This window comes from Pleurodeles waltl, chromosome 9, assembly GCF_031143425.1.
Source record: "Pleurodeles waltl isolate 20211129_DDA chromosome 9, aPleWal1.hap1.20221129, whole genome shotgun sequence".
In the NCBI taxonomy this organism is placed as follows: Eukaryota; Metazoa; Chordata; class Amphibia; order Caudata; family Salamandridae; genus Pleurodeles; species Pleurodeles waltl.
In genome coordinates this window covers 986499271-986519507 of record NC_090448.1, presented here as the reverse complement: position 1 = coordinate 986519507, position 20237 = coordinate 986499271, and the positions used below count along the sequence as shown (strand labels likewise).

Here is a 20237-nt window from a genome sequence, read left to right as displayed (position 1 = left end):
ATTTGTAACTCTTCTCCGGATCCAGGGATGCAGTGCTGATCTGTCCATCACCATTGACCAACTCCTGCATCCACAGCTGGGTGGGTAGTAGCTCCTTCTCCCCCTGGAGTCCACTGTGACTCAGGGACTTGGTCCCCTCTCTCCACAGGTCTTCTTTCTTCAGGAATCCACTGCTGGTTTTCTTGCAGTCTTCTCTGGGTGTCGTCTTTTTCTTCTTTTCCTCCTTTTGGGTAGTTTGGGGAAAATCTAGTGTTTTACTCCTGCATTCCTGGTCGCTGGGTGAGGTACTGTTACTGACCTCTGTGGTTTTGTAGTACACCCAGTTCTCCTCTACACATTTTACTTACCTAGGTGGGGGTACCTTATTCACATTCTTTTTTTTAGTATATGGTTTGTGTGCCCTCTAGTGTTACTATTGGTCATTGCTATTTGCACTGCTTTCTAACCTTCTCGATGCCTATTTGAGTACTAGTGTATATATTTAGTGTATTACTTACCTCCTAAGGGTGGGTTACCTGTCTAGTATTTTGTGGTGATTTGTTCCAAAAATAAAGTACCTATATGTTCGGTGGCATGTGTAGCTGCAGATACACATGCTGTGCATAGTCCGCCGTCTGGTGTTGGGCTCGGAGTGTTACAAGTTGTTTTTCTTCGAAGAAGTCTTTTCGAGTCACGAGACCGAGGGACTCCTCCCACCTCGGTTCCATTGCGCATGGGCGTCGACTCCATCTTAGATTGTTTTCTTTCCTCCGTCGGGTTCGGACGTGTTCCTTTTCGCTCCGTGTTTCGGTTCGGAAAGTTAGTCAGAATCTCGGAAACTACGTCGGTATTGTTTCGTTCGGTATCGGGGTAGTTAGAACCAATCTACACCGAATCTTGAAGAGCTTCGGGAGCCCTTCGGGGTAATTTCGAGCATCTGTCGGGGCCTGGTCGGCCCGACCGCGTGCAACATCGAGACTGATGGAACGGACCCCGTTCCGATTCTGTCCTAAATGCCATAGTAAGTATCCTTATACGGATCAACATTTGGTCTGTAACTTGTGCCTGTCCCCCGAGCACAAGGAGGATACGTGCGAAGCCTGTCGCGCGTTTCGGTCGAGGAAAACGCTCAGAGACCGAAGAGCCAGGAGGTTGCAGATGGCGTTCACGCCGACAGGACAACAACGGTTCGAGGAGGAGGAAGAAGAATCTTTCTCCATCCACGAGTCGGATTCCGAAGAATTCGACGTCGAAGAACAACCAACCGTGAGTAAGACGTCGAAACACACATCACACGAAAAGACTGACAAAGCCCAGGGGACGCCACCGCCAACAGGCCATGGCTTAACCCGGAAAGTAGGTGACCGTCCATCGGCACCGAAAAAGGGCGAGCTGCTGTCGAAGTCATCCGACTCCGGTCGAGATACAGGCACGCAGCAATCTGTGCTATGCCATCTCTTTCATTAAGGTGAGACCTTTCCTTAGTTATAGTCATATGGTTTAAGATGCAGATAACCATGTGTTCGATGGCATCTGTCGCTGTAGATACACATGGTATGCATGAGCTCGCCATCTGGTGTTGGGTCGGAGTGTTACAAGTTGTTTTTCTTCGAAGAAGTGTTTTCGAGTCACGGGACCGAGTGACTCCTCCTTCTGTGCTCATTGCGCATGGGCGTCGACTCCATCTTCGATTGTTTTCTTTCCGCCATCGGGTTCGGACGTGTTCCTGTCGCTCCGAGTTTCGGAACGGAAAGGTAGCTGAAAACGGAAGATTTTCGACGGTATCGTTGCGATCCGGTTAGAGATAGACACATACGACGACGCGTTGAACATCGAAGCGCTTCGGTGCCCTTCGGGGTAGATTTCGGCACCCCGTCGGGGCCTAGTCGGCCCGACCGCCTGGAGAACAACGCCGATGGAACGGACCCCGTTTCGATTCTGCCCCGAATGCCACAACAAATATCCTTATACGGACCTACACTCGGTCTGTAATCTGTGCCTGTCACCCGAGCACAGCGAAGAATCCTGTGAGGCCTGTCGGGCGTTCCGGTCCCGAAAAACTCTGCGCGACCGTCGAGCGAGAAGACTGCAGATGGCGTCCACGCCAATAGAGCGTCGACAGTTCGAGACAGAAGAGGAACAGGAGGAATCCTTTTCCATCCAGGATTCAGACTCCGACGAGCTAGACTCTACAAGAACTGTGAGTAAGACGTCGAGATCAGACCTTAAAAAAGGAAAGAAGGCCCAGGGGACGCCACTGCCAACCGGCCATGGCTCCACCCAAATTCTCGGTGACCAACAATCGGCACCGAAAAAGGCCCATTCAGTGTCGAGATCGTCCGACTCCGGTCGAGACACCGGCACGCAGCCTCCTCGAGACCGAGAGAGTGCTAAACAGAAGCATCGACACCGAGAGTTCGGTGTCGACACGGATCGACGCCGAGACAGTGGCGCCGAAGACCATAGAGGCCAAGAATTTTCGGCACAGAAAAAGAGGAAGGTTACCTCGGAGCCGAAAAAACAATCGACAGGGTTTTCGGAGCCGAAAAAAGCGACATCAGACCCTGTTTCTGGCTCCTATACTGAAGAGCATTCTATGTCTTCTCAAATGAAGAAACATAGATTTGAACAAGAACTGCAATCCACTGACGTGGATCACACGCAAAAGCGTATCTTTATTCAGCAGGGGACTGGGAAGATCAGTACCCTTCCACCTGTCAAACGAAAGAGAACGCTTCAGTTTACTTCTCAGCAACAAACAGCACAAAAGGTAATACCTCCTCCCTCACCTCCACCTGTAACTCCGGCTTCGCCAACTTACACCCCGTCACATTCGCCAGCTCACACCGCCATGAGCCACGATGACCAAGATCAGGATGCGTGGGACTTGTACGACGCACCAGTGTCTGATAACAGCCCAGACACATACCCAACTAGGCCATCACCACCGGAAGACAGCACAGCCTACTCACAAGTGGTGGCTAGAGCAGCACTATTCCATAATGTGGAACTCCACTCGGAACAAGTAGAGGATGATTTTTTATTTAACACCCTCTCTTCAACCCACAGCTCCTACCAAAGCCTGCCGATGCTCCCAGGCATGCTACGCCATGCAAAGGACATTTTCAAGGAGCCAGTTAAAAGTAGGGCAGTGACGCCTAGGGTGGACAAAAAGTATAAGGCGCCTCCTACGGACCCTGTATTCATCACCTCTCAGCTGCCACCAGATTCTGTGGTGGTAGGGGCTGCCAGAAAACGGGCAAATTCACACACTTCTGGGGATGCACCTCCCCCAGATAAAGAAAGTAGGAAGTTCGATGCAGCCGGGAAGAGGGTTGCTGTCCAAGCAGCAAACCAGTGGCGCATCGCAAATTCACAAGCGCTGCTAGCGCGATACGACAGAGCCCACTGGGATGAGATGCAGCATCTCATTGAACATCTCCCAAAAGATCTGCAAAAAAGAGCAAAACAGGTTGTTGAGGAGGGTCAAAACATTTCCAACAATCAAATACGCTCCTCCATGGATGCAGCAGACACGGCCGCAAGGACCATTAATACGTCGGTTACCATCCGTAGGCACGCATGGCTCAGAACGTCTGGATTCAAGCCAGAAATTCAGCAGGCAGTGCTTAACATGCCAGTAAACGAAAAACTTCTGTTCGGTCCGGAGGTCGACACAGCCATAGAAAAGCTCAAGAAGGACACTGACACTGCCAAGGCCATGGGCGCACTCTACTCCCCGCAGAGCAGAGGATCTTATAACACCTTCCGCAAAACACCTTTTAGAGGAGGGTTTCGGGGTCAGGCCACACAAGCTAGCACCTCACAGTCCGCACCGCCCACCTACCAGGGACAGTACAGGGGAGGTTTTCGGGGCCAGTATAGAGGGGGGCAATTCCCTAGGAATAGGGGAAGATTTCAAAGCCCCAAAACCACTACCAACAAGCAGTGACTCACATGTCACACACCCCTCCCACACAACACCAGTGGGGGGGAGGATACGTCAATATTACGAAGCATGGGACAAAATAACTACAGACACATGGGTCCTAGCAATTATCCAGCATGGTTATTGCATAGAATTCCTGCAATTCCCTCCAGACATACCACCAAAATCACAAAATTTATCAAAATACCATTCACAGCTTCTAGAGATAGAAGTTCAAGCACTACTGCAAAAAAATGCAATAGAATTAGTACCAAGCACACAAATAAACACAGGAGTTTATTCACTGTACTTCTTGATACCAAAAAAGGCCGAAACACTGAGACCAATTCTAGACCTCAGAGTAGTAAACACATTCATCAAATCAGACCACTTTCACATGGTCACACTACAAGAAGTGTTACCATTGCTCAAAAAACACAACTACATGACAACCCTAGACCTCAAGGACGCATATTTCCATATACCAATACATCAATCACACAGGAAATATCTAAGGTTTGTATTCAAAGGAATACATTACCAATTCAAAGTATTGCCTTTTGGTTTAACAACCGCTCCAAGAGTATTCACAAAATGCCTAGCAGTAGTCGCTGCACACATCAGAAGGCAGCAAATACATGTGTTCCCGTATCTAGACGACTGGCTAATCAAAACCAGTTCGCTCACACAATGCTCAAACCACACAAATCAAGTCATACAAACCCTCTACAAACTAGGGTTCACCGTCAACTTTGCAAAATCAAACATTCTGCCAAGCAAAGTACAGCAATATCTAGGAGCCATAATAGACACGACAAAAGGAGTAGCAACGCCAACTCCACAAAGGATCCACAATTTCAACAGGGTCATTCAACACATGTCTCCAAACCAAACAATACAAGCAAGAACAATACTACAGCTCCTAGGCATGATGTCCTCATGCATAGCCATTGTCCCAAACGCAAGACTGCACATGAGGCCCTTACAACAGTGCCTAGCCTCACAGTGGTCTCAAGCACAGGGTCACCTTCTAGATCTGGTGTTGCTAGACCGCCAAACTTACCTCTCGCTTCTATGGTGGAACAGTATAAATTTAAACATAGGGCGGCCTTTCCAAGACCCAGTGCCAGAGTACGTAATAACAACAGATGCTTCCATGACAGGGTGGGGAGCACATCTCAATCAACACAACATAAGAGGACAATGGAACATACATCAAACAAAACTGCATATAAATCATCTAGAATTATTAGCAGTTTTTCAAGCACTAAAAGCTTTCCAACCAATCATAACCCACAAATACATCCTTGTCAAAACAGACAACATGACAACGATGTATTATCTAAACAAACAAGGAGGAACACATTCAACGCAGTTAAGCTTGTTAGCTCAAAAAATATGGAAGTGGGCAATCCACCATCAGATTGGTCTAATAGCACAGTTTATTCCGGGGATCCAGAATCAGCTGGCAGACAATCTCTCTCGAGATCACCAGCAAGTCCACGAATGGGAAATCCACCCACAGATTCTGAACACCTACTTCACACTCTGGGGAACACCACAAATAGACTTATTTGCAACAAAAGAGAACGCAAAATGCCAAAACTTTGCGTCCAGATACCCACACAAGCAATCCCAAGGCAATGCCCTATGGATGAACTGGTCAGGAATATTTGCTTACGCTTTTCCTCCTCTCCCTCTCCTTCCTTACCTAGTAAACAAATTGAGTCAAAACAAACTCAAACTCATTTTAATAGCACCAACTTGGGCAAGACAACCCTAGTACACAACACTGCTAGATCTGTCTGTAGTACCACACATCAAACTGCCCAACAAACCATATCTGTTAACGCAACACAACCAACAGATCAGACACCCGGACCCAGCATCGCTGAATCTAGCAATCTGGCTCCTGAAATCCTAGAATTCGGACACTTACAACTTAGCCAAGAGTGTATGGAAGTCATAAAGCAGGCCAGAAGGCCATCCACTAGACACTGCTACGCAAGTAAGTGGAAAAGATTTGTTTGGTACTGCCATCATAATCAGATACAACCGCTAGATGCAACTCCAAAACATATAGTAAATTACTTGCTCCATTTACAAAAAGCAAAGCTAGCCTTCTCTTCTATTAAAATACACCTTGCAGCAATATCTGCATACCTGCAAACTACCTATTCAACTTCCTTGTATAGGATACCAGTTATCAAAGCATTTATAGAAGGGCTTAAAAGAATTATACCACCAAGAACACCACCTGTTCCTTCATGGAACCTAAACGTGGTTCTAACAAGACTCATGGGCCCACCTTTCGAACCCATGCACTCTTGCGGAATACAATTCCTAACCTGGAAAGTTGCCTTTCTCATCGCCATTACATCTCTAAGAAGAGTAAGTGAAATTCAAGCGTTCACAACACAAGAGCCTTTTATACAAATACATAAAAATAAGGTCGTCCTACGACCTAATCCAAAATTTTTACCAAAAGTTATTTCACCATTCCATCTAAATCAAACGGTAGAACTACCAGTATTTTTCCCACAGCCAGATTCTGTGGCTGAAAGAGCACTACATACATTAGATGTCAAAAGAGCATTAATGTACTACATTGACAGAACAAAGAACATCAGAAAAACTAAACAGCTATTTATTGCATTCCAAAAACCTCATGCAGGTAACCCAATATCAAAACAAGGTATAGCCAGATGGATAGTTAAATGCATCCAAATCTGCTACCTTAAAGCAAAAAGACAACTGCCCATTACTCCCAGGGCACATTCAACAAGGAAAAAAGGTGCTTCAATGGCCTTTTTAGGAAACATCCCAATGCAGGAAATATGTAAGGCAGCCACTTGGTCTACGCCTCACACATTCACCAAACACTACTGTATAGATGTGCTATCCGCACAACAAGCTACAGTAGGTCAAGCTGTATTAAGAACTCTATTTCAGACAACTTCTACTCCTACAGGCTAAACCACCGCTTATGGGGAACTAACTGCTTACTAGTCTATGCATACCATGTGTATCTACAGCGACAGATGCCATCGAACTGAAAATGTCACTTACCCAGTGTACATCTGTTCGTGGCATCAGTCGCTGAGATTCACATGGACCCACCCACCTCCCCGGAAGCCTGTAGCAGTTCAGAAGTTACCTTCAATTTTGTACATTTGTATATATATATTACTTAATCCTTTAATAGGTACATACTTACATTTTTCATTGCGCGGGCACTATTACTATAGTACAACTCCTACCTCACCCTCTGCGGGGAAAACAATCGAAGATGGAGTCGACGCCCATGCGCAATGAGCACAGAAGGAGGAGTCACTCGGTCCCGTGACTCGAAAACACTTCTTCGAAGAAAAACAACTTGTAACACTCCGACCCAACACCAGATGGCGAGCTCATGCATACCATGTGAATCTCAGCGACTGATGCCACGAACAGATGTACACTGGGTAAGTGACATTTTCATTCTATTGTGTTTCCTGGTGAAATATCTAATGTGTACGTATGTATGTACGTACTTATTAATGTGTATGCAGATAGATGAATTTTATCTATATTATACATATGTATATATGCACGTATTTAGAGTATCTGTATTCCTTCGTAACTCACGCTCAGAAATGTATGAGTTTTCTATAAATGTTATTATTATTATTACTATGATTATTATTAACTATAATTTAGATAGAGGGTCTTCATGCTCGCACCCTCCACCCACGCTGGATACAATGTTTATCAACCATACTGCTGTCTATTCAGATTCAAGCATGTGAATTTATGAAAGATCCAATACTGGATAAGAAAACAAGTTACTTACCTGTAACTACAGTTATCCAGTATTGGTATCTTTCATAAATTCACATGCGACCCTCCCTCCTCCCCTTTGATGCTCGCATTCCTCTCAGGTTTTTTAATTTTTCACTCTCGTGCTGGAAAATCTGAGGAAGAGAGCTTCTCTGGAGAAGGTTCTAGAGGGTGCTGGTGCCTGATTGGACAGCAGGCAGGTTTGGGTCCTTTCACAAAAGGACATGGATAGGCTATATGAGCAAGCTCTGACTCCATTATAGCCTATGGCAAAAAATATTTTTTTTTATTATTTATTGCTATTTTATGTACTGTGGGACTCCCACTTCGACGGGGATGATTCAAGCAAGTGAATTTATGAAAGATACCAATACTGGATAACTGTAGTTACAGGTAAGTAACTTGTTTTCTTTTTCCTTGTTATTCCTCCCCTAGAAAGGTGTAAGATTTTTGCCATATCCCAAGGTTTACAAGCTCTTGTTTATCTGGGGATGTCTCAAAATTCATGAGATACGTGGAATGCAAAGCACCGATTTGCAGTGCATTGTTACTCCAGATTTTTGGAGCCACTCAGAACCACGGAAAGTGGCTTTGTGTGACTTCAAAAATCTCATTAAGGTTACCGTCAAAAGTGCAAGAGTGATGCAAACAACCTCATAAATAGGCCCCACATTAAACATGGAGCAAATGTTTAGTCTATTTAATCAAACAAAGGAGTATTTTTTGTACGGCAGAAATACTGAGCTCACATATTTAAAGGTGCACTTATATATGAGAATGAAGAAAAAGGTGTCTGTAAAATAAAATATGCAATATACATTAGTTAGGTTGAGTACACCTGCAGGTCGAGTAAGATTTTGATTTTTTTTTTTCTCTTCCGAGACATAATCCAGACCTATTGCCAGTTCCAGTGTTTATTTAGTTTTAAGTTACCATTATTTTCTGCCCACTGTACAGTTTCACAGATTTGACAATCTGGGTGCTTTTTTTTCTTGGTTGATCTTGTGTTTCCCCTATGTAAAAGTACGCAATAAGACATGTTAATGGAATATCTTAAAGCCACCTGCGTTCTATATTTTATGGGTTCAGAGAGAATACCCATTTTAAAGTAAAGTTTTCAGGTTAGTAACGTTTCTTTAGGTGATGTTACCACACTAGTTATGCTTTATTTGGCCATGTGTCCATTTCAAGTGTGTTCCCTGTTCTTTTCTTTAATATATAGAATGTGCTCAGTGCGAACAATGTTGTTTCACTATATCGGGTGTAAGAGAATGCTTGTGTTCTGCACCAGAACTATTTTCTGCTGTAAAATGTGAGTTTTTTTTTTTCCAGGCCTCTCCATTTTTGCAGGCCTCATCAGCAACACCAAGGGTACCTGGTCAGGATCTTGTGAACAGACTTGGTCAAGTACCTATTTCTAATCAACTAGCTGCTTCTTCAAAGCCATTCCTTGATGGTGCCCAAAAGCCAGGCCCTTTAGGGCTTAAAACTATTTCTTCAGGGTCTGAAGTTGATCGCTGGGATGAGGACAGTTTTATTGGACTTTGGGATGAGAGGGGATTGAAAAATCTTGGAGATCCTTCCATGGCACAGAAGTCTGCACCGTGTAAAATGCCATCAATTCAGAAGACGCTGGACTATGGCCACGGTTGTGGTGAGTAGTAAAGTGAACAATTCCATATTACTGTACTGAGGCATGTGAAGGGCAGTTGAAAGTGACTGGACTTGCGGTGGTTAAGAGGATACTGTTATATGGTGATCTAATTAACAGAGTACTTTATATGGGAACAGGGAAAGTATCACTGGTTTTCCACTGATGTATGGGATGTGTACGTGGAGTACAACTCATACATTGTGGCACTAGCCTCGCTTTGAGATGGCTCACAAACTATCACCTTTGGCAATTGGTGAATGACAGGCATCTCCCCATTATAATTTCTAACTTATCAGTGTTTGCTATTGAAACCTTGACTTCCATTTTGTATTAAGCTGGCCTGGTGTGTCGTGGGTACCTATGGTACTTACACCTTATACCAGGTTTTCGCTATGATAGAAGCGCTATGGGCTCAGAGAAGGCACGCCAAGATAGGGTTTTCCTTTTAAAGTTCAAGCTTGAACAGCCACCAGCTTTAATAGGATTACCTATACAGTTGTGGTCGAAATCCTCAGTACCACGGATGTCTCCTTATACGGCACTGAGGTGTCATTATATAAAATGAGACTGAGATACTCCGGTGGACCCGAAAATTAGAGCCTGACCAAACGTTGGCAGTGCCATGTCACGTAGGCTCTCATTATTCTAATGAGACTACTGGATTTTGAGCAGCAAGATCGTCCACAGTGTGGGGGACTGAGTCTGACCCACGGTAGATGACACTTGTCGCTCCAAATCTGGGCTTTGCTCTGGCTAACTAGAAGTGCCTCATCTCTCCCAAGAGGCAGAGACTATTGGGCAGCCAAGCGCATTACATATTGGTACTTCTCAGGGAAGTCGTGGTCACTCAGGTCACAACCGGTTCTCTCATACACAGTTCGGCCTCATATATACATGACAACAAAAGCAGTATACGTTTTAAAGATTGGTTTAATAAAATAACTGTGTTTTGGATAGCAAAGCGTGAGCTGCAATAACAAGAACTACACAACAATATTAAAATAGTGACGATGAGAGTGAAGCATAAGAATAATGCTATCATAGTGCCACTAGAATCGATGGACAATTCCCTATCTAAATCATATTTCGAGCACAGCATGTTAAACTCTATTCCTGCCTTTCAGGTTCCCCCGGGAGGACATCATACCGGAGCAAAGGCCTGTAATCTGCGTCAGCATCTGCAGCGGAGCATTCAGCATACAGTTGTGGTTCCCAGTCTGGAATCTAACTCTTTACGTGTAATAGGACTAGAAAGTGTTTTTAAAATTAACACAGCAGATGTTCTAAGAAAATGTCCCTACGTAAGGACGTTTATTTTCTACGAATGTTGGAGACTAAATGTAGGAAGTTGGCTCTGTATGTGCTATTTCAAAGTAAGGAATAGCATGCACAGAGTCCAAGGGTTCCCCTTAGAGGTAAAATAGTGGTAAAAATAGATAATACTAATGCTCTATTTTGTGGTAGTGTGGTCGAGCAGTAGGCTTATCCAAGGAGTAGTGTTAAGCATTTGTTGTACATACACAAGACAATAAATGAGGTACACACACTCAGAGACAAATCCAGCCAATAGGTTTTTATATAGAAAAATATCTTTTCTTAGTTTATTTTAAGAACCACAGGTTCAAATTCTACATGTAATAGCTCATTCGAAAGGTATTGCAGGTAAGTACTTTAGGAACTTCAAATCATCAAAATTGCATGTATACTTTTCAAGTTATTGACAAATAGCTGTTTTAAAAGTGGACACTTAGTGCAATTTTCACAGTTCCTAGGGGAGGTAAGTTTTGATTAGTTTTACCAGGTAAGTAAGACACTTACAGGGTTCAGTTCTTGGTCCAAGGTAGCCCACCGTTGGGGGTTCAGAGCAACCCCAAAGTCACCACACCAGCAGCTCAGGGCCGGTCAGGTGCAGAGTTCAAAGTGGTGCCCAAAACGCATAGGCTAGAATGGAGAGAAGGGGGTGCCCCGGTTCCGGTCTGCTTGCAGGTAAGTACCCGCGTCTTCGGAGGGCAGACCAGGGGGGTTTTGTAGGGCACCGGGGGGGACACAAGTCCACACAGAAATTTCACCCTCAGCGGCGCGGGGGCGGCCGGGTGCAGTGTAGAAACAGGCGTCGGGTTTGTAATGGAAGTCAATGGGAGATCTAGGGATCTCTTCAGCGCTGCAGGCAGGTAAGGGGGGGGTTCCTCGGGGAAACCTCCACTTGGGCAAGGGAGAGGGACTCCTGGGGGTCACTCCTCCAGTGAAAGTCCGGTCCTTCAGGTCCTGGGGGCTGCGGGTGCAGGGTCTCTCCCAGGCGTCGGGACTTTAGATTCAAAGAGTCGCGGTCAGGGGAAGCCTCGGGATTCCCTCTGCAGGCGGCGCTGTGGGGGCTCAGGGGGGACAGGTTTTGGTACTCACAGTATCAGAGTAGTCCTGGGGTCCCTCCTGAGGTGTCGGATCTCCACCAGCCGAGTCGGGGTCGCCGGGTGCAGTGTTGCAAGTCTCACGCTTCTTGCGGGGAGCTTGCAGGGTTCTTTAAAGCTGCTGGAAACAAAGTTGCAGCTTTTCTTGGAGCAGGTCCGCTGTCCTCGGGAGTTTCTTGTCTTTTCGAAGCAGGGGCAGTCCTCAGAGGATGTCGAGGTCGCTGGTCCCTTCGGAAGGCGTCGCTGGAGCAGGATCTTTGGAAGGCAGGAGACAGGCCGGTGAGTTTCTGGAGCCAAGGCAGTTGTCGTCTTCTGGTCTTCCTCTGCAGGGGTTTTTCAGCTAGGCAGTCCTTCTTCTTGTAGTTGCAGGAATCTAATTTTCTAGGGTTCAGGGTAGCCCTTAAATACTAAATTTAAGGGCGTGTTTAGGTCTGGGGGGTTAGTAGCCAATGGCTACTAGCCCTGAGGGTGGGTACACCCTCTTTGTGCCTCCTCCCAAGGGGAGGGGGTCACAATCCTAACCCTATTGGGGGAATCCTCCATCTGCAAGATGGAGGATTTCTAAAAGTTAGAGTCACCTCAGCTCAGGACACCTTAGGGGCTGTCCTGACTGGCCAGTGACTCCTCCTTGTTATTCTCATTATTTTCTCCGGCCTTGCCGCCAAAAGTGGGGCCTGGCCGGAGGGGGCGGGCAACTCCACTAGCTGGAGTGTCCTGCTGGGTTGGCACAAAGGAGGTGAGCCTTTGAGGCTCACCGCCAGGTGTGACAATTCCTGCCTGGGAGAGGTGTTAGCATCTCCACCCAGTGCAGGCTTTGTTACTGGCCTCAGAGTGACAAAGGCACTCTCCCCATGGGGCCAGCAACATGTCTCGGTTTGTGGCAGGCTGCTAAAACTAGTCAGCCTACACAGATAGTCGGTTAAGTTTCAGGGGGCACCTCTAAGGTGCCCTCTGTGGTGTATTTTACAATAAAATGTACACTGGCATCAGTGTGCATTTATTGTGCTGAGAAGTTTGATACCAAACTTCCCAGTTTTCAGTGTAGCCATTATGGTGCTGTGGAGTTCGTGGTTGACAGACTCCCAGACCATATACTCTTATGGCTACCCTGCACTTACAATGTCTAGGGTTTTGTTTAGACACTGTAGGGGTACCATGCTCATGCACTGGTACCCTCACCTATGGTATAGTGCACCCTGCCTTAGGGCTGTAAGGCCTGCTAGAGGGGTGTCTTACCTATACTGCATAGGCAGTGAGAGGCTGGCATGGCACCCTGAGGGGAGTGCCATGTCGACTTACTCGTTTTGTCCTCACTAGCACACACAAGCTGGCAAGCAGTGTGTCTGTGCTGAGTGAGAGGTCTCCAGGGTGGCATAAGACATGCTGCATCCCTTAGAGACCTTCCTTGGCATCAGGGCCCTTGGTACTAGAAGTACCAGTTACAAGGGACTTATCTGGATGCCAGGGTCTGCCAATTGTGGATACAAAAGTACAGGTTAGGGAAAGAACACTGGTGCTGGGGCCTGGTTAGCAGGCCTCAGCACACTTTCAATTGTAAACATAGCATCAGCAAAGGCAAAAAGTCAGGGGGCAACCATGCCAAGGAGGCATTTCCTTACACAACCCCCCCCCAAACGAAAGAGGATGAGACTAACCTTTCCCAAGAGAGTCTTCATTTTCTAAGTGGAAGAACCTGGAAAGGCCATCTGCATTGGCATGGGCAGTCCCAGGTCTGTGTTCCACTATAAAGTCCATTCCCTGTAGGGAGATGGACCACCTCAACAGTTTAGGATTTTCACCTTTCATTTGCATCAGCCATTTGAGAGGTCTGTGGTCAGTTTGAACTAGGAAGTGAGTCCCAAAGAGGTATGGTCTCAGCTTCTTCAGGGACCAAACCACAGCAAAGGCCTCCCTCTCAATGGCACTCCAACGCTGCTCCCTGGGGAGTAACCTCCTGCTAATGAAAGCAACAGGCTGGTCAAGGCCATCATCATTTGTTTGGGACAAAACTGCCCCTATCCCATGTTCAGAGGCATCAGTCTGCACAATGAACTGCTTAGAATAATCTGGAGCTTTGAGAACTGGTGCTGAGCACATTGCCTGTTTCAGGGTGTCAAAGGCCTGTTGGCAGTCCACAGTCCAGTTTACTTTCTTGGGCATTTTCTTGGAGGTGAGTTCAGTGAGGGCTGTCACAATGGATCCATATCCCTTCACAAACCTCCTGTAATACCCAGTCAAGCCAAGGAATGCCCTGACTTGAGTCTGGGTTTTTGGAGCTACCCAGTCCAGAATAGTCTGGATCTTGGGTTGGAGTGGCTGAACTTGGCCTCCACCTACAAGGTGTCCCAAGTAAACCACAGTTCCCTGCCCTATCTGGCATTTGGATGCCTTGATAGAGAGGCCTGCAGATTGCAGGGCCTTCAAAACCTTCCTCAGGTGGACCAGGTGATCCTGCCAGGTGGAGCTAAAGACAGCAATATCATCAAGATAAGCTGTGCTAAAGGACTCCAAGCCAGCAAGGACTTGATTCACCAACCTTTGGAAGGTGGCAGGGGCATTCTTTAAACCAAAGGGCATAACCGTAAACTGATAATGCCCATCAGGTGTGGAGAATGCTGTCTTTTCTTTTGCTCCAGGTGCCATTTTTATTTGCCAGTACCCTGCTGTCAAGTCAAAGGTACTTAGAAATTTGGCAGCACCTAATTTATCAATGAGCTCATCAGCTCTTGGAATTGGATGAGCATCTGTCTTGGTGACAGAATTGAGCCCTCTGTAGTCCACACAAAACCTCATCTCTTTCTTTCCATCTGTGGTGTGAGGTTTGGGGACTAAGACCACTGGGCTAGCCCAGGGGCTGTCAGAGCGCTCAATTACTCCCAATTCTAGCATCTTGTGGACTTCCACCTTGATGCTTTCCTTAACATGGTCAGACTGTCTAAAGATTTTGTTCTTGACAGGCATGCTGTCTCCTGTGTCCACATCATGGGTACACAGGTGTGTCTGACCAGGGGTTAGGGAGAAAAGCTCAGGAAACTGTTGTAGGACTCTCCTACAATCAGCCTGCTGTTGGCCAGAGAGGGTGTCTGAGTAGATCACTCCATCTACTGTGCCATCTTTTGGGTCTGATGACAGAAGATCAGGGAGAGGTTCACTCTCTGCCTCCTGATCCTCATCTGTTACCATTAACAGATTCACATCAGCCCTGTCATGGAAGAGCTTAAGGCGGTTCACATGGATCACCCTCTTGGGGCTCCTGCTTGTGCCCAGGTCCACCAGGTAGGTGACCTGACTCTTCCTCTCTAGCACTGGGTAAGGGCCACTCCATTTGTCCTGGAGTGCCCTGGGAGCCACAGGCTCCAGAACCCAGACTTTCTGCCCTGGTTGGAACTCAACCAGTGCAGCCTTTTGGTCATACCAAAACTTCTGGAGTTGTTGGCTGGCCTCAAGGTTTTTGGTTGCCTTTTCCATGTACTCTGCCATTCTAGAGCGAAGGCCAAGTACATAGTCCACTATGTCCTGTTTAGGCTCATGGAGAGGTCTCTCCCAGCCTTCTTTAACCAGGGCAAGTGGTCCCCTTACAGGATGACCAAACAGAAGTTCAAAGGGTGAGAACCCTACTCCCTTCTGTGGTACCTCCCTGTAAGCGAAAAGCAGACATGGCAGGAGGACATCCCATCTCCTTTTGAGTTTTTCTGGGAGCCCCATGATCATGCCCTTTAATGTCTTGTTGAATCTCTCAACCAAGCCATTAGTTTGTGGATGGTATGGTGTAGTGAATTTATAAGTCACTCCACACTCATTCCACATGTGCTTTAGGTATGCTGACATGAAGTTGGTACCTCTGTCAGACACCACCTCCTTAGGGAAACCCACTCTGGTAAAGATACCAATGAGGGCCTTGGCTACTGCAGGGGCAGTAGTCGACCTAAGGGGAATAGCTTCAGGATACCTGGTAGCATGATCCACTACTACCAGGATATACATATTTCCTGAGGCTGTGGGAGGTTCCAGTGGACCAACTATGTCCACACCCACTCTTTCAAAGGGCACCCCCACCACTGGAAGTGGAATGAGGGGGGCCTTTGGATGCCCACCTGTCTTACCACTGGCTTGACAGGTGGGGCAGGAGAGGCAAAACTCCTTAACCATGTTGGACATATTGGGCCAGTAGAAGTGGTTGACTAACCTCTCCCACGTCTTGGTCTGTCCCAAATGTCCAGCAAGGGGAATGTCATGGGCCAATGTTAGGATGAACTCTCTGAACAGCTGAGGCACTACCACTCTCCTAGTGGCACCAGGTGTGGGGTCTCTGGCCTCAGTGTACAGGAGCCCATCTTCCCAATAGACCCTATGTGTTCCATTTTTCTTGCCTTTGGACTCTTCAGCAGCTTGCTGCCTAAGGCCTTCAAGAGAGGGACAGGTTTCTTGTCCCTTACACAGCTCTTCCCTTGAGGGTCCCCCTGGGCCTAAGAGCTCAACCTGATAAGGTTCAAGCTCCAAAGGCTCAGTTCCCTCAGAGGGCAGAACTTCTTCCTGAGAAGAGAGGTTCCCTTTCTTTGGCTGTGTTGCAGTTGGTTTCCCAACTGACTTTCCTGTTCTCTTGGTAGGCTGGGTCATTTTTCCAGACTCCAGCTCTACTTTTTCACCCTGTGCCTTGCACTGTGCTCTGGTTTTCACACACACCAGTTCAGGGATACCCAGCATTGCTGCATGGGTTTTTAGTTCTACCTCAGCCCATGCTGAGGACTCCAGGTCATTTCCAAGCAGACAGTCCACTGGGATATTTGAGGAGACCACCACCTGTTTCAGGCCATTGACCCCTCCCCATTCTAAAGTAACCATTGCCATGGGATGTACTTTTCTCTGATTGTCAGCGTTGGTGACTGTGTAAGTTTTTCCAGTCAGGTATTGGCCAGGGGAAACCAGTTTCTCTGTCACCATGGTGACACTGGCACCTGTATCCCTCAGGCCCTCTATTCTAGTCCCATTAATTAAGAGTTGCTGTCTGTATTTTTGCATGTTAGGCGGCCAGACAGCTAGTGTGGCTAAATCCACCCCACCCTCAGAAACTAGAGTAGCTTCAGTGTGGACCCTGATCTGCTCTGGGCACACTGTTGATCCCACTTGGAGACTAGCCATACCAGTGTTACCTGGATGGGAGTTTGGAGTGGAACCTTTCTTGGGACAGGCCTTGTCTCCAGTTTGGTGTCCATGCTGTTTACAGCTATGACACCAGGCCTTTTTGGGATCAAAGTTTTTACCCTTGTACCCATTGTTTTGTGAAGAGGCTCTGGGCCCACCCTCCTGTGCAGGTTTTTGGGGGCCTGTAGAAGACTCTTTACTATTTTTAGTTTTGGTTGTCTCATCACCCTTCTGCTGGGGAGTCTTTGTGACCCCTTTCTTTTGGTCACCCCCTGTTGAAGTCTTGGACACCCTTGTCTTGACCCAATGGTCCGCCTTCTTTCCCAATTCTTGGGGAGAAATTGGTCCTAGGTCTACCAGATGCTGATGCAGTTTATCATTGAAACAATTACTTAACAGGTGTTCTTTCACAAATAAATTGTACAGCCCATCATAATTACTTACACCACTGCCTTGAATCCAACCATCTAGTGTTTTCACTGAGTAGTCAACAAAGTCAACCCAGGTCTGGCTCGAGGATTTTTGAGCCCCCCTGAACCTAATCCTGTACTCCTCAGTGGAGAATCCAAAGCCCTCAATCAGGGTACCCTTCATGAGGTCATAAGATTCTGCATCTTGTCCAGAGAGTGTGAGGAGTCTATCCCTACACTTTCCTGTGAACATTTCCCAAAGGAGAGCACCCCAGTGAGATTTGTTCACTTTTCTGGTTACACAAGCCCTCTCAAAAGCTGTGAACCATTTGGTGATGTCATCACCATCTTCATATTTAGTTACAATCCCTTTGGGGATTTTCAACATGTCAGGAGAATCTCTGACCCTATTTATATTGCTGCCACCATTGATGGGTCCTAGGCCCATCTCTTGTCTTTCCCTCTCTATGGCTAGGATCTGTCTTTCCAAAGCCAATCTTTTGGCCATCCTGGCTAACTGGATGTCCTCTTCACTGGAGTTATCCTCAGTGATTTCAGAGTTGTTGGTCCCTCCTGTGAGGGAACCAGCATCTCTGACTATTATTTGTGGAGTCAGGGCTTGAGAAGCCCTGCTCTCCCTAAGTAGGACTGGAGGGGGGGAATTTCCCTCCAAGTCACTATCTTCATCCTCTGAGTTGCCATCCTCAGAGGGGTTGGCCTTTTCAAACTCTGCCAAAAGCTCCTGGAGCTGTACTTTGGTAGGTTTGGGGCCCATTGCTATTTTCTTTAGTTTACAGAGTGACCTTAGCTCTCTCATCTGTAGATGGAGGTAAGGTGTGGTGTCGAGTTCCACCACATTCACATCTGTGCTAGACATTATGCTTCTAAAAGTTGGAATACTTTTTAAGAAACTAAAACTGGTTCTAGAATCTAATTCAAACTTTTACAAACTTTTAAACTCTAAAAGAAATGCTAAGCAGGATCTAACACAAGGCCCTAGCAGGTCTTTTAAGAATTTAGAAAACTTTTCAAATTGCAAAAATCAATTTCTAATGACAATTTTGGAATTTGTCGTGTGATCAGGTATTGGCTGAGTAGTCCAGCAAATGCAAAGTCTTGTACCCCACCGCTGATCCACCAATGTAGGAAGTTGGCTCTGTATGTGCTATTTCAAAGTAAGGAATAGCATGCACAGAGTCCAAGGGTTCCCCTTAGAGGTAAAATAGTGGTAAAAATAGATAATACTAATGCTCTATTTTGTGGTAGTGTGGTCGAGCAGTAGGCTTATCCAAGGAGTAGTGTTAAGCATTTGTTGTACATACACAAGACAATAAATGAGGTACACACACTCAGAGACAAATCCAGCCAATAGGTTTTTATATAGAAAAATATCTTTTCTTAGTTTATTTTAAGAACCACAGGTTCAAATTCTACATGTAATAGCTCATTCGAAAGGTATTGCAGGTAAGTACTTTAGGAACTTCAAATCATCAAAATTGCATGTATACTTTTCAAGTTATTGACAAATAGCTGTTTTAAAAGTGGACACTTAGTGCAATTTTCACAGTTCCTAGGGGAGGTAAGTTTTGATTAGTTTTACCAGGTAAGTAAGACACTTACAGGGTTCAGTTCTTGGTCCAAGGTAGCCCACCGTTGGGGGTTCAGAGCAACCCCAAAGTCACCACACCAGCAGCTCAGGGCCGGTCAGGTGCAGAGTTCAAAGTGGTGCCCAAAACGCATAGGCTAGAATGGAGAGAAGGGGGTGCCCCGGTTCCGGTCTGCTTGCAGGTAAGTACCCGCGTCTTCGGAGGGCAGACCAGGGGGGTTTTGTAGGGCACCGGGGGGGACACAAGTCCACACAGAAATTTCACCCTCAGCGGCGCGGGGGCGGCCGGGTGCAGTGTAGAAACAGGCGTCGGGTTTGTAATGGAAGTCAATGGGAGATCTAGGGATCTCTTCAGCGCTGCAGGCAGGTAAGGGGGGGGTTCCTCGGGGAAACCTCCACTTGGGCAAGGGAGAGGGACTCCTGGGGGTCACTCCTCCAGTGAAAGTCCGGTCCTTCAGGTCCTGGGGGCTGCGGGTGCAGGGTCTCTCCCAGGCGTCGGGACTTTAGATTCAAAGAGTCGCGGTCAGGGGAAGCCTCGGGATTCCCTCTGCAGGCGGCGCTGTGGGGGCTCAGGGGGGACAGGTTTTGGTACTCACAGTATCAGAGTAGTCCTGGGGTCCCTCCTGAGGTGTCGGATCTCCACCAGCCGAGTCGGGGTCGCCGGGTGCAGTGTTGCAAGTCTCACGCTTCTTGCGGGGAGCTTGCAGGGTTCTTTAAAGCTGCTGGAAACAAAGTTGCAGCTTTTCTTGGAGCAGGTCCGCTGTCCTCGGGAGTTTCTTGTCTTTTCGAAGCAGGGGCAGTCCTCAGAGGATGTCGAGGTCGCTGGTCCCTTCGGAAGGCGTCGCTGGAGCAGGATCTTTGGAAGGCAGGAGACAGGCCGGTGAGTTTCTGGAGCCAAGGCAGTTGTCGTCTTCTGGTCTTCCTCTGCAGGGGTTTTTCAGCTAGGCAGTCCTTCTTCTTGTAGTTGCAGGAATCTAATTTTCTAGGGTTCAGGGTAGCCCTTAAATACTAAATTTAAGGGCGTGTTTAGGTCTGGGGGGTTAGTAGCCAATGGCTACTAGCCCTGAGGGTGGGTACACCCTCTTTGTGCCTCCTCCCAAGGGGAGGGGGTCAGAATCCTAACCCTATTGGGGGAATCCTCCATCTGCAAGATGGAGGATTTCTAAAAGTTAGAGTCACCTCAGCTCAGGACACCTTAGGGGCTGTCCTGACTGGCCAGTGACTCCTCCTTGTTATTCTCATTATTTTCTCCGGCCTTGCCGCCAAAAGTGGGGCCTGGCCGGAGGGGGCGGGC

The 20237-nt window shown here is 47.0% G+C and overlaps 1 protein-coding gene across 3 annotated transcripts in view; it reads left to right on the top strand.

The window, feature by feature from the left end:
• YLPM1 (YLP motif containing 1) overlaps positions 1 to 20237 on the top strand; it is an 865271-nt gene that overhangs the window by 135582 nt on the left and 709452 nt on the right. For all 3 annotated transcript variants that reach the window (XM_069208481.1, XM_069208482.1, XM_069208480.1), the window contains one exon: positions 9059 to 9380. In XM_069208481.1, coding sequence (XP_069064582.1) covers positions 9059 to 9380 — 322 coding nt within the window. The remainder of the gene's footprint in view (positions 1 to 9058; positions 9381 to 20237) is intronic.